We start from the raw sequence: 14,970 nt of genomic DNA on the forward strand, positions 1-14,970 counted from the left end.
CAATTAGTAATGTTGCCGCTGATTTTAGCTACCAAGCATTCAAACACAGATTTTCCACACCTTTAGACAATGAATTTCCATGACTTTGTCATTTGCTGTAAAGATAAGGTTAAAGAGCCAGTTAAACATTTTAACGTTGGCCTGGAAATTACAATTTCAAAAATCTCCAGGTTGACTATGTATTTACACTTTACATCCCTACCTCTCAAACTAAACTCAAACTAGTTTACACAGATTCTCAAACTAAACTCAAACTAGTTTACACAGTTTTACATGTTAGCAAAGAAGCTAAGATATACAGTAGGCAGCTTTCTCTCTGCCTATTTATAGCCGTGGTCCAAATGTCATGGCGGCCACCTGGCAAGGTGTTTGAGCTCAATGGTGTGCCGCATTCACGGCTCACTGTGTTCCACTCATTAATTAGAGAATGGGAGGCAGACTCCAGGTTATTAGGCATCTTTAGTGACACAGATACAAAGAAATGAAGCCCAGTATCCCCATTCAGCCCCAGAAGAATGCAGCAGAGGGCTAATGTGTCTCAGCGGAGGCCGTCAAGCTTAGAGGTGAAATAGAATGTTCCGTTCTGCTGAATGTCTAAGAACATTCAGTGGAGATGTGTGTTTCTCCGTACAAGCCCCATGTAATAGGTTTTGTTCTGAAAGAGACTGTGGGTTACTGTGAAATCAATGCTAAAGCAATGTTCAGAATGTCTTTTTATAGGTCTTCTTGCTCACAATCAAATGTTGTGGCAGTCTCAAAATATATTTTTGCCAAAAAGTTTTACTTAAAACTGAGCACTGGTCCCAACGGTGTCTCAAACTTTGGTTAGATTAGCCAAAATACCAAGTCTGCCATTAAGTTATTCTAAAATGAAATAAAATTTCTCATTAAATTCTTCCAAGAATTTTGATTAGTACTCCTCTAGCAATTGCCTTTTTTACTTCTAAGGAATTTTAAGACATATACTTGAAAAATTTATTTTCATATGTATTATTTGTGCATAATGTTTACATTTTTATTCAGTTAGATGAACTGAATGTACAATAAAACATTGAGACATACAATTTGGATACTGACAGCATCTAAAGCATAGCATATTTAAGCTTGCACAGCTTTAGAAATATAATAGCGTACATTTTGCAATTTTATCTAAATTTTATGATTATATCAAAATGCGTTCACCTAATTTGACATCGTTTTTTTTATTAAATTAGAAATTAAATTAATTGTTTTCTATATCATGTGTTTTATATAGAGAATATTATATTAATGTTGATTTATAGTGAATTAATTATTAATTGACAAAAATATAAATACACTGCTTTTTTCACACTATTGTATATATTTTATATATAATGCATTAAATATGATGGTACTGAACATTTATAATTAATGTCATTAATTAACTACAATAAAATCTACATATTAAAAATAGTTCATAAGCATTTTATGTATAACCATCATCAGAGACCTACAAATGTTTATGTTTTAGAAGCTGATTAGATTAGTAATTAGATCTCTTTGGTTTGAGATGGCATTCTTTCCATTTAATGCTACTTGGTTTTCATATTTTGTTATGTAATGCAATGACATTCATGCATTTTTAAATGTGACTGAAGTTTCTAAATATTTTTGGGTTACTGCAAGCCAAATTCTTAATTTAGTACAACCCAAGATTATGTAATTTCCTACAGAAATCCCTGTAGATTTGGTTGATGGCAAGACTTGGTCAATAAAACATGACATACAGTATCAATTCAAAGTTCTTGCAAGAGTGTCAGAGAATGTCTCCACTTTAAACATATCCAGCAGAACATTAAACCTCTTAGAGATCATGATTGATCTGGAAGGAGCTTGTCTAGATCCCCTTCTCCACTGGCCCTTTAGAGTCCTGTGAATAACATGTTTTTGATCAACTCCTCATTCACAGAATTCACGATGCCTCCAAACCTCTTTTCAGACATTACGTAAGTCTATAGACATACAATGCGTGTTCATTTAGAAGTAGACCGTAGTGAAAGTGAAAAAAGTGAAAGTGATGTGATACAGTATGTGGCCAAGTATGGTAACCCGTATATATCGGAATTAGTGCTCTGCATTTATCCCATCCAAAGTGCACACACAGCAGTGAACACACTCCTGGAGCAGTGGGCAGCCATTTATGCTGCGGTGCCCTGGGAGCAGTTGGGGGTTTGGTGCCTTCCTCTAGGGCACCTCAGTCGTGATATTGAGGGTGGAGAGAGTGCTGGTTATCCACCCCGCCTACAATCCCTGAGACTCGAACTCACGACCTTTGGGTTACGAGTCTGACTCTCTAACCATTAGGCCACGACTTTCCCCGTAGTCTCTTCAGTGTTCATCTGGATTCATTTCACTGTGGCTGCCAGTAGATTACACAACGTGGCCTTTGCCTTCTGAGAACGAATATGCAAAGGCCATTTCTCTCAGGGTGGGTTGCAAACATCAGGGGCAATCAGTCAAAATGCATCTCAGGTCTGACTGCCTCTCTACAAAACTCGCCCAGCCATGTTTACCGCTACTAGACTAGTCTATACGCACCACGAACAAGGAAATTGTGTATATTTGGATATGCAAGGACACGACAGGCCTGTAAAACCTCAGAGACGTCTCCAGGGAGGTCTTTGTCCTTACTGCGATTATGTACACGTTATTCCTGTCCCACTGAATAACCGTTCCTGTCAAGACCAGACTTGTTCATCCTCAAGAGCCCCTTCTTTCTTCAGTAACATATGATATCTCTCATTTTCTGCCTCAGCTAATAACAAATGGCATAGTGCTGAAACTCTGCGTTATTGGTTATTGATCGCTTCCCCCCATGGGAAGGGTCTTAAATAAAATATACATATTACAGTAAGTTATCAGGAGACACTGTTTAAATTCATTCATCTTGACAGTTACTGTCCTGCACTACCACATTATGCTCTTAATAGCAGATCATATTGTTCTTATTTTAATTTAAACCATCATCCATCTGGTGCTGATGGCTTATGTCCACATACTTTTGGCTATAGTGTATGTTTTGACAAGAAAAGCATTATTTTCATATCACATTAAATCTTCTGTGCCTATCCACTTTTAAGCCGTCTTGGTTTGTAAAGTCCTTTTCCCATTTATTTTTATAAAGGCATTTAAAACAAAACCTCAATAAAGGCTTAAGAATTTCTCCTATTTATATTCTATATTATAAGACATTCTTCTAGACATTCTTCTATTTATTCTTCCATTCTTCTATTTATTAAACAGAATAACAGCATTTGAAAAATCCAACATATTAACCTATTTAATAAATGAATAAACACAATCCTATGACAATCCCATTCCAATCCTATGGCAATCCCATTCCAAAGGTCGTGTTTTTTTTTTAATCCAAAATATGCAAATTAATTATGTCTGTACTGAAAACTTTATAAAACGCCAGTGCTGTTGCAAAAACAGTAATTCAACATTTGCCATCAAGTTGCGGTTTGTAAGTGTGTGTGTGTATATATATTTATATATATATATATATATATTATCTCACAGAAGTGAGTACACCCCTCACATTTTTGTAAATATTTTATTATTTTATACATGTGACAACACTGAAGAAATGACACTTTGCTACAATGTAAAGTAGTGAGTGTACAGCTTGTATAACAGTGTAAATTTGCTGTCCCCTCAAAATAACTCAACACACAGCCATTAATGTCTAAACCGCTGGCCACAAAAGTGAGTACACCCCTAAGTGAAAATGTCCAAATTGGGCCCAAAGTGTCAATATTTTGTGTGGCCACCATTATTTTCCAGCACTGCCTTAACCCTCTTGGTTATGGAGTTCACCAGAGCTTCACAGGTTGCCACTGGAGTCCTCTTCCACTCCTCCATGACGACATCACAGAGCTGGTGGATGTTAGAGACCTTGCGCTCCTCCACCTTCCGTTTGAGGATGCCCCACAGATGCTCAATAGGGTTTAGGTCTGGAGACATGCTTGGCCAGTCCATCACCTTTACCCTCAGCTTCTTTAGCAAGGCAGTGGTCATCTTGGAGGTGTGTTTGGGGTCGTTATCATGTTGGAATACTGCCCTGCGGCCCAGTCTCCAAAGGGACGGGATCATGCTCTGCTTCAGTATGTCACATTACATGTTGGCATTCATGGTTCCCTCAATGAACTGTTGCTCCGCAGTGCCGGCAGCCCCAGACCATGACACTCCCACCACCATGCTTGACTGTAGGCAAGACACACTTGTCTTTGTACTCCTCACCTGGTTGCGGCCACACACACTTGACACCATCTGAACCAAATAAGTTTATCTTGGTCTCATCAGACCACAGGACATGGTTCCAATCCATGTCCTTAGTCTGCTTGTCTTCAGCAAAGGCTCTGGCTTTCTTTAGAAGAGGCTTCCTTCTGGGACGACAGCCATGCAGACCAATTTGATGCAGTGTGCGGCGTATGGTCTGAGCACTGACAGGCTGACCCCACACCCCTTCAACCTCTGCAGCAATGCTGGCAGCAGTCATACATCTATTTCCCAAACACAACCTCTGGATATGACACTGAGCACTCAACTTCTTTGGTCAACCATGGCGAGGCCTGTTCTGAGTGGAACCTGTCCTGTTAAACCGCTGTATGATCTTGGCCACCGTGCTGCAGCTCAGTTTCAGGGTCTTGGCAATCGTCTTATAGCCTACGCCATCTTTATGTAGAGCAACAATTCTTTTTTTCAGATCCTCAGAGAGTTCTTTGCCATGAGGTGCCATGTTGAACTTCCAGTGACCAGTATGAAAGAGTGAGAGCGATAACACCAAATTTAACACATCTGCTCCCCATTCACACCTGAGACCTTGTAACACTAACGAGTCACATGACACCGAGGAGAGAAAATGGCTAATTGGGCCCAATTTGGACATTTTCACTTAGGGGTGTACTCACTTTTGTGGCCAGCGGTTTAGACATTAATGGCTGTGTGTTGAGTTATTTTGAGGGGACAGCAAATTTACACTGTTATACAAGCTGTACACTCACTACTTTACATTGTAGCAAAGTGTCATTTCTTCAGTGTTGTCACATGAAAAGATATAATAAAATATTTACAAAAATGTGAGGGGTGTACTCACTTCTGTGAGATACTGTATATAAACTTATAATCAGCAACTTGTTTTTTATTCCAAAGGCCTTGAGTTTTGTTTTGTTTTTAATTCCAAAATATTCAAATTCAGTAGGTCTGTATTGAAAACTTTATAAAATGCCAGGGCTGTCGCAAAGACAAGTGATTTCTTAAATTAACCACTATTTCAGTGATGCCTGACTGGTAATTGTGACAATTTAAGCATGGTTTTCAAAAAATGAAAAATAAATGCTAGTAGCATTAACTCCATGGAATTGTACATTAAACTTTTGCAAAGTATGGTAATATTATTTATGATGCAACAATGATTCAGTGGCCACCTGACATGATGCACTGAAAAACTATTAGCATTTGCCCCCACAAACATGTAAAAATCATACTAAAATTACATTCTTTCTGTAATCACAAAATCGTGTAATAGTCCTTCCTTAATAATTAAATATATAACAATTGTGCGCTCAACACTGCAGACAGCTTCATTGTAAAAGTTTATACAGTATGTCCCACAGCAGCTGGATCGTGAAACTGTGCCTCCTCCCTGATTCGCTCTGACAGCTACGGCTGAGAGATTGATAGCCTATTGCTTTATGCCTTCAGCTCATAAGAGCCTTACTCAGTCATCTTATTTAACAATAGAGCTATGCTCAGCTATTGTATACAAAAGGGCAGTAATAGTAGAGGTTCATGGAAAAATCGATACATCCCTCATGATTGAAGCAAAACTGACTTGAGTAAAAGAAGCAGATTTAAGTCCATTTGGCACACTGGAGTGAAGTTAAATTCGTATTAGGGTTAGGGTTAGCATTTTTTACAAACATTAGGTGATCAAACAGTTCATTTTCTTTATTCCTGGTTCAAACGTTGGCATTTATTTCACAGTAACCCACAAATAGATGACCGTTAACTGCACTGATCAATGATTCTACCGGGTGTGCCTCACATGTCCTGAAAAGTGAAGCTGCGGGCTCTTTGATCGCCCCCTGGTGGCTGTCTGCAGTACAGGTCATAAACCCCGCCCTCTCCATGTAAACGAATGGGACTTGAGTCAAAATTAAAAAATAAATTTTCAGAAATATGGTTTTGGTCATTTAAGGTAGTTGTTATCACAATGATATATGTTCAGTTGTTCATTTTTGTGATAAGTTTAATTTTAGCTAGTAATTTGATCAAAACGGGGTGTGTCGTTATGGTTGATTGGGTATGCGGAAGTTTGGGCGGGAGTTTCATTCTGCGGCTCCACCTCACGACTCTACTGCGCAGACTCGGGCTCCAAATGACGTAATTTTCTCAAGATGGCAACGGCCACATTGAGATCCTTTGGCTTCACTTTTCTATAGTGGAAGAAAGCGGAGACGCGTCGTCCATCTTTTTTTACAGTCTATGAATTCTACCTATATGTAGACTATGGAGGACTAGCAGTTCCACAAAAAAAAATATAAAATAAATAAAATAAATTAATTAAATAAAATAAAATAAATAAAAATCAAATAAAAATATAAATAACTTTTCAAATTGACAAATAAGTAGGTATTTAAAATGTGTGTTTTTTTAATTAACGTTTAAAATGTAGCAAAATATAACAAACTATAAATTATATTTCATATTTATATATTTAAATTGATTTTAAAAACTTTTGCAAACAGCTTTGCTTTATTTATTTTCCAATTGCCTTTATCCTTCTGCTAAATCTAATTTGTTTTCACTGTTACATTTAACTTTAAAATTTTTTAACTTTTTTTTTTTTTTTTTTTTAATTATTTAAAATTATTTTTAAAGTGACACTCCTAGGCCTCCATTGTAAAACACTAACACAAAAACCTAGCTTAGCCTAGCTAACAGGGTAGATGGACAATTAAAAAAAAAAGAAAAAAAAAAGCTACATTAACAATTTAAGAGAAGAGACAATAACAGTCGTGAATACAACAACTACAACTAAGTTAATATACAAAAATATCCTAGAAGAGGCTTATAGGATAATTAGCTGCTGACGAAAATATTTTTTCAGAGTAAAGGCCTACTATTACTCAGTGTAGTGCAATAAAACTGTGTGTTTGTCCTTTTAAAGTAGTACTGCACCCTACTGGAAAACAAACAGCTTATATATCACTGATATATCACGTCTCCTAGCCTGGCCAAGCTTGTCCACAGCTAAGTTTAGCTGGTTGTGGTCTCAAAGCCCCTTTAAAACCAGCAAATAGACCAACCTGACCAGACTAGGAGACCAGCGAAGACAAGCAAACCAGATTAGAAAAAAAGCTTGATGCTTGTTCTTCAGCAGGGTAATGAAACTCGTACTGTATCTGTGGTGTGCTCGGAGAATGTAATGTTTTAGTCTAAATGTGTGTATTTACTCTAGCGATAGTGAAAAACAAATGTGCATTGAGATTGAGTGTATAACCATATGAGGTAAGCACCTCCAGATGTTGAATCAAACATCAGTCCTACTTCAAAACCTCTACTTAGGAGTGACTAGCCTCCCCTTTCTACATTTGTGAAACCTTTGTGCTTCTCCTCTCACTGTTCAACTTCCTTTGTTGCCCCATTTGGGCTAGATTGTACCCGCTCAGCCCTAACTAAAAACTGACTATCTTCCGGTTTTTCCCCCAAAACAGGGAAGAAGAACTCACTCTTGCTCCAGAAATTCCAGAAGGATCTGAACGCTGGCGTCTTCAACACTCAGGAGAACGAGTTGCTGAAGCAGATCATCCGGCAGGACCGAGAGATGGTGATGATGGTGGATCGGAAGCAATCGGTCACAGGGATGAACTCCACGCCGATGTCTGGAAACTCCATCATTAACTCTCCCGCCCAGCCACCGTTCACTACAGCAACTGCTATTCTTGGGAACAACCAATTACAGCAGCAGGCCGCCCCTCTCAGCTACAGCACCTCCGCCACTATAACCCCATCAGGCCGCGTGCCGCCCTCACAGGGCGTCACGTTTTCGGCGGCGAGCGTTTCTCACGGTAACTTGAGCACCTCTTCCCCGAATCCCCCTACGCCCTTGCAGCAGCCAGTGGGGGCCATCATGTCCCCTTGTTCGTTCACCACATCCATTTGCAGTCCCCCGGTGCAAACCCCTTTAGCCAGCCGAACATTCCAGTACGGATCACCGACGGCCTCCCAACTGTCCCTTGTACAGCAAGCCTTACCCCAGCAGCCCTCGCCTGCCTCCATACCGCAACAACCACCGCAACAACAACCGCAGCAATCGCAAGGGGCGTCTCCTCAGAGGAGCGATGTCCATAAGAGCACGCAGGCACTCCAGTCAGGCAGCCTGAGCAAGGACATACGCCACCTCTCTGCCTCGCAGCCGTCACTGCCCCACGAGACCTCATTGGCTGCCCGGGCACATCCCACATCGGGCGAATCGCTCGCTTCCATTCAGCCACCCATGGGATCCGCGGCAGGCATCCAGGCCCCGGGCTCCGTTCTGCAAAGCGGCATCCGCACCAACGTTCCACAGAGGGTTGCCCTTTTCCGGCAGATGTCATCGGGCGCATTACCGCCGGTGCGCATGGCGCCCTCTAGTGCCCAGCACAGGGATTCCACGGGCTCCAGGAGAGAGTCGGCAGTCTCAAGTAGTACAGAGACGGAACAAGACAAGATGCGGTTCGCATCGAATTTATGATCCCGTTTTACTTTTTTCCATGTTCATTTTTTTAAAAGATATTTTGATTGATTTTTACGGAGAGACTAAAAAAATGGGGAAAAGACTCGTATTTTTTTTTTCTCCAACTTCCTCTGAGAAAAAAATAATAACCTCATAGCTATCCTGTACAGAATTTCCTTGTACTATATTTTAGACACACTTCCCCTTCAACTTAAGAATGTATATTATACGAATATATATGTGCAAATCCAACTAGAATATTTGGCATTGACCATATGGGAAAGAAAAAAAAACTCTAGTATAAACGCAAGTCTTCCTCTCTAACATATGTGACTATAACGTGTCTGAAGATGTTCTTTTCTGTTGATGTTTTCCTTACGGTCCGGATTTTCGTTATCGTTTTTGGTACTGGAATGCTTTTGAATGTGTTTTCTTTACCGTTTTTGTTCTCGACGAGAAGATGACAAAACAAGTCCAGCATTCAGCAGCTTTTGGCATCACTGTGGAAAATGTTTGCGCAAATCAAACCTGGGAAATACTGAAATGTTTAAAAAGCACATCTAAAACTTTTAGCAGCTGGAAAAAAAAATAATATCAGAAAATGCTAGGAGCATCAAATCAAGGTGCAGTTTCGATCTCTGCAATACTTTGTGTTGTGCAGTAATTGCGTTGCGTTTCAAGACAGCATTTGTGCATTAAAGGGAATCAATGTATTTTTTTCTGTTTTTTATTTTAATTTATTTGATTTTTACAGAGGATGTGTGGTCAAATCGGATGGTTTTATTTTCTATATCTGATTTCAGAACGAGATGGACATTATGAAATGTCACTTAAAGACTGTACATTTACAATATTTATAAAACTAAAGATTATCACCATTATGCAATAGACTGTGATATAAAGATTACCTATATGTGTGTTGTACATAGTTTTGTAGAACTAGAATTTACAAAAGTAATGTGTGGTGCATTTCTCAAACATGGCAATGTCTTATCTCTGTCAGCCGCCTGGGTAATGCCTATATATGCATATATATATAAATATATATATTCAAATGGTAATATGTGACAACAAGCATCAGAAACATTCATTAGGGATAAGAAAACCTTAATGCAAATAGTAGCATTACACTGTAGGTAGTAGTGAAGACAATATCTGTATTCAAAAATATCATGCTGGTCAAAGATAAAGGCATATGAGTGATTACAGTGGCATGGCACCACTGCGGTGGGGGAGGGGGGTTATGCATCTTCATCATCATCATCAGCAGCAAAGCTTAATGTATTTTGCCTATATTACATCATCATTTTAGACTATTTATTTGATCATTTCCTGGGCTGATGTAACAAGGAAGCATAGGCTGCCTGCATACATCGATAGATGCTTTGTTTTATAATAGTTTCATATTAATAGTGGGGGTTTTTTCCTGCATGGATCAGTATTAATGGATGTACGCACTACTCCAACTTCATAATATTACATAGATGTAGATGGTCTGATTATGCATTTTCCATTATTTTTGCATTTAAAGACTGTGAAAAACATTGTAACTTAACATTTATTTATGTATTTATTATTAATGCTCTGCTAGATTTACAAAAAACACCTCAACCTTTAAGTCTAAGTTTTAAAACATAAAAATCCGTAAACCGATGGCACAGCAGACACAACACACTTATGAAAACGGCCAGCAGAAGTATTCTGTATGTTTTCAAGAGCAACTATGTGAATCCAACAAAGGATAGAACAAATACAGACGTTCAAAGAAAGATAAACGGAAGCTGCTTTGCATTAAGGTTTTTATCTCTCCCGTACATCGATTCATCCAGTTTGGGGCTTAAGACTTTGAAATAGCATGTCAGTCATCCATATTGGTGGTAAAGCAGATTTTACTAGGGGTAACTAGCAGCAGTGACCCCACCTATTTTTAATTTATTCTTTCAATACCGCTACCAAAAGTCGGTAAAATAACGCAAAACTCATCTGACCTGTGCAAAGTCTCCAAGCCCCCTTGCACAATGTTTAAAAGACGACAATACTCCAAAAAAAAAGACAAAAAAAAAAAAAAAAAACTTGTGTCAGTACTGTACCAGTGCAAATCCCATACAGCTACCATAAGCGCATGCATTGTCACAAATATTTAAAAAGAGGAACTAGCCTATTTAAAAAAACGTTGACGTTTAAATGTATTGTGAGATTATGTTTTTTTTTGTTCATTGTCTGCCTAGACGTTCTCTGTGCGTATCAGAAACATTGAATTTTCACAAAAAGGACATTCTTAAGTATTTGTGCCTAAACTATAGCCATGTTTCATCCTGTTCATTTTATGAGTGTGACTCGTGTGTGCGCGCACGTTCGCGCACACGTGTATGTAAACAAGTGTATACATGTATGTTCAATGTTTTCCGACGAGAACAAAAAGCAATGGGAATGGCCAAACGTATCAGAGCAAAAGGACGAGATTTGCTCGGCGTGTGCGATTAACATACTAGTGAAAGTATATCTATTCGCAAACAAATCAGTATCGGCTGGAATCACGATAGATCATTGGTTAAATATGTGTGGAACTTAACTTTATAGCCACTGATGTTCGGTTTGATGTTGTGTGGAAAGAAACTGGCCAAAGTGAAACATTTCAAACAAACTTTCATTGTGAATTGCACTTTCTGTTTAAAGAGAGAGAGAAACCTAGAAGCAGAAACACATACATTAGTTGGTTAACTAAAGGGGTTGCTACATCATCCAGAATCACATCCTCTGGCCTCTGGGCCAATGGGAGGACCTGTGTGTTCACATACAACAAAAAGCGCTTAACTCCTGCTATGCCATAGTTTAGAGAAACTAGTGTACAGATAGGATGGTCAGCGGTACTCTGGGTATCTGCTTTTTATTGATACTGTACTTGCCTTCGGAGGGGAACGCTTCCCATGTTAATGTGCTTTTTCCTCTTAGCTTTAAACACTGTTAGAATTCCAGATTGGGAAGGAGAGGCGCTCATACAACAATACACTAAAAAAGAGAATGCTGTCACTTTCTGAGGAGGCGTTTAAGAAAACCAGCACATATTTTCATATGTTTGTTTGTTTTTTTAATTTGTTTTTATCATATATGTGTTTATGTGATGGGAAATGAACAATGCAAAGGAAAAAGGAGGAGTGATGTTTAAATAAAGGGAAAAACCAAAACGGTTGGTTTGCAGCCTCTACGATTCAGGTGAAATCATTCTGTTTGATATGTTCAATGACGATGCAAATGATGGAAGATTTTAGAACAGGCCTCAAGCTCTTCTTAATCTCAGCTATTTTTTCCATTATGCTTGTTCATGTACACCAATGCTTGGTTTAATAAATAAAAAAAAGAATAAAAAAAATGGGGGGAAAATCATTCAATAAATATACATGAACAATTAGTTACTTGATCCTGAATAAAGAAAGGTAAATGTATACTTTCTTACAATTATATGCAGACAAACGGTGTTTGTCAAAAAATTATTTTCATTTTCATTATTTTTTGTTTTATTTTGTTTCTTTGTAAATAATAAACCTTTAAAATATAGAGAAAAAAATAAAAGAACTATTGCCATTTATCACCAGGCTTCAGTGTGTTTTTTTGTAGTGAGCTGCCATTTGTTAATCTTCGACTTTTGCTTGTTTTATTTATTATTAATTTCACCATACAGACATGAATGATAACTCAAATTGCGTGACTTGTAGAGGTGTGTAGAGGTACTCAGTTATGAATGAGTTCAGATTGTAATATTTCCCACATGGGGGGGGTTGTATTATGACATCAATGTGGAAATGCACTCCTAAAAATAGAAAAAGAAAAGAAGTTTCCAAAAAGGAATTTTCCCAGCTACATCATATATAGAAGAACCATTTTTGGTTCCCCAAAGAACCTTTAAAAGAACCATTTTTTTCTTAGTGTGAAGAACATTTTAATAATCTGAAGAACCTTTTGTATAATGGAAAGGTTGCGTAAATGAGAAAGGTTCTTCATGGAACCATCAATGCCAATAACAACAACAAAACTTATTTTTAACCGTGTGCTTGAGAAAGTAACAGTTCACTTCAGCGGTGGGATCTTCAACAGTCTTACAAACAACCCCCTGGCAACATACAAAGTCATCCAAAACACAATACAGTGCTTTAGAAACACTTCCGATAACACAGACATTAAATGCAGACATTATTATTAGTTGTTATAACTTATCACTGAATCAATCATATTGTGCTGCTTTACACAAACAACTAACAACACAGAAGAAATCCATCCACTTCATGAGAACACAAAATAGTCCAGTCTAAATTGCCTTTATGCTCTTTTAAAAATGAATTACTGAGATTAAACTGAGATTAAATGTCATAATGAAACAATTTGAATGTGCTGCAGAAACAGAAGAAGAGAAGAACTCTTTGACAGTTTCTTAGTATAAAGGTCATCTTGCTTCAGCCATTCTCTTCTTTCTGTGTACAGAGATAAAAAATTAAGTGTGTGACACAGTGACAGTGGGAAAGAATGAAATATAAATTTGGAGAAAGGAACAGAGAAGGAATGTCAGTGACTCCTGTGGTGAAATGAAAAATGATCTCTTTGGGATAGTCAGGATTTCCATTCATTACCCTCGGATGCAGTTATCAGTCATGAAGTATTCATACATTGAGACAGAACCCTCTCACGGTTGGTTCTGATTAACAGGACACCTTACACACAGTTTGGATTCATAATTCACACTCCACAATAGGGATTAGACTTCTGTATGCCTAATAAATCTGAGATAGAATGAAACATTTGCATCTCTTCATATGTAAATCCTTGAGGGTTTCATTAATAACTATAAAATCAGGAATTCAAAAACCCTTACCCTCTTTTACCCTTAAATATGAAAACGCATTATAAAAATACAGTTTTAAGATGTTCGATTATATAAAATATTATATACATATATTATTATGTTTATCTTATTATATACAAGTGAAATAATCATAAACCAATTCAATATTTGTGTGAAATTGTTTTTACTCATTCATGTATTTTTTTAAATTCAATATTAATTGCTAATTATTAATTTTTCATTTTTAATTCTTTTTTATATTTTTTTCTTATGTTATTTGCATCAGATCAAGCACTTGACAACATTTCACGTCAGATCAAAATCAACATAATGTGACTTCTACAAAGTATTACCACAGTCAATCCTTACCATGAGCATTTTGAATTAGACCAAAAGCAACAAAACTCTACATACTGTACCAAATAGTATCATTTACCAAGATATACTTCCACATCCAGCAGCTGACAGCAGCCAGACGTTTTCCTGTAAATGAAATTCACATATTACTTCACAGAGGAGATGAAACGGTGACACAAAACCAGCCGAGGCGACAGACCTTTGACATAAGCCATATCCGCACATTCAGAATTCCCAATGGCTCTTAATGGAATTCATGCAAAGCAGAATACAGATGAATCCATTAAAGAGGACCGTGACAGTGAGATTAGCAGGATAATTCATACACATACTGTAAAGTTCAGAAAATAAACTTGCCTTGCCTTAACATCCAGTTAAAAAAAGAAGAAGAAGACATTCAACTAAAACATTGCAACATAAAGTCTGAAAAATCTTTCCTTCATGAAGTGTATTGCATCAATGCATCAATTTGATGTCAGTGAAGGAGGAAAAAAAGTCATGGGGTGAACTCAAGTTGATTGGGACATTTTTTGATGTTGAAATGACTGGAGAAAAATGTCCCAATCGTTCTGAATTAACAGGTTTGGAACAACATGAGCGTGATTAAATGACTACAGAATTTTCAATATTAAGTGAATTATCTTATTAAATTAACAGTGCACACATTATAATACAACTTCAGTTTAATTCATTATTAAAATTGACTTCATGCTGTTGGTAAATCCTTATTTTAAACATTATTCTCATCCGTTCAGGCAACCCAACCTTCTAAACGTCTGCAAAAACAGCAGGGTTTCACATGACACCAGTTCAGCTAGAATTTCTATCAGTTGCAAATGTCAATTCAGCATTATTTATATTCCAAATGTAATTTAAGAAACCAAGCTGTGGGTTTGTAAAAGGTCAAAAGAACAGGGCAATTCTTCATAAATACTGTATATAGTCTGTGGTTATGAAACAATGCTGATGTTTTCATATTAGTACATCCTTCATATATGCAGAAGTCTATATATTATTATTATATCATATATTTATT

At 37.5% G+C, this 14,970-nt stretch overlaps 1 protein-coding gene across 3 annotated transcripts in view; it reads left to right on the top strand.

The window, feature by feature from the left end:
- LOC131528980 (potassium/sodium hyperpolarization-activated cyclic nucleotide-gated channel 1) overlaps positions 1-12,426 on the top strand; it is a 131,717-nt gene extending 119,291 nt beyond the window's left edge. For 2 of the 3 annotated variants that reach the window (XM_058758461.1, XM_058758460.1), the window contains exon 8: positions 7,743-12,426. In XM_058758461.1, coding sequence (XP_058614444.1) covers positions 7,743-8,761 — 1,019 coding nt within the window. In that variant the 3' untranslated portion in view covers positions 8,762-12,426. The remainder of the gene's footprint in view (positions 1-7,742) is intronic. The other variant, XM_058758462.1, reaches the window with a different exon arrangement.
- The last annotated feature ends 2,544 nt before the right edge of the window (positions 12,427-14,970 follow it).

The sequence above is a fragment of the Onychostoma macrolepis genome, chromosome 21, assembly GCF_012432095.1.
Source record: "Onychostoma macrolepis isolate SWU-2019 chromosome 21, ASM1243209v1, whole genome shotgun sequence".
Lineage (NCBI taxonomy): Eukaryota > Metazoa > Chordata > Actinopteri > Cypriniformes > Cyprinidae > Onychostoma > Onychostoma macrolepis.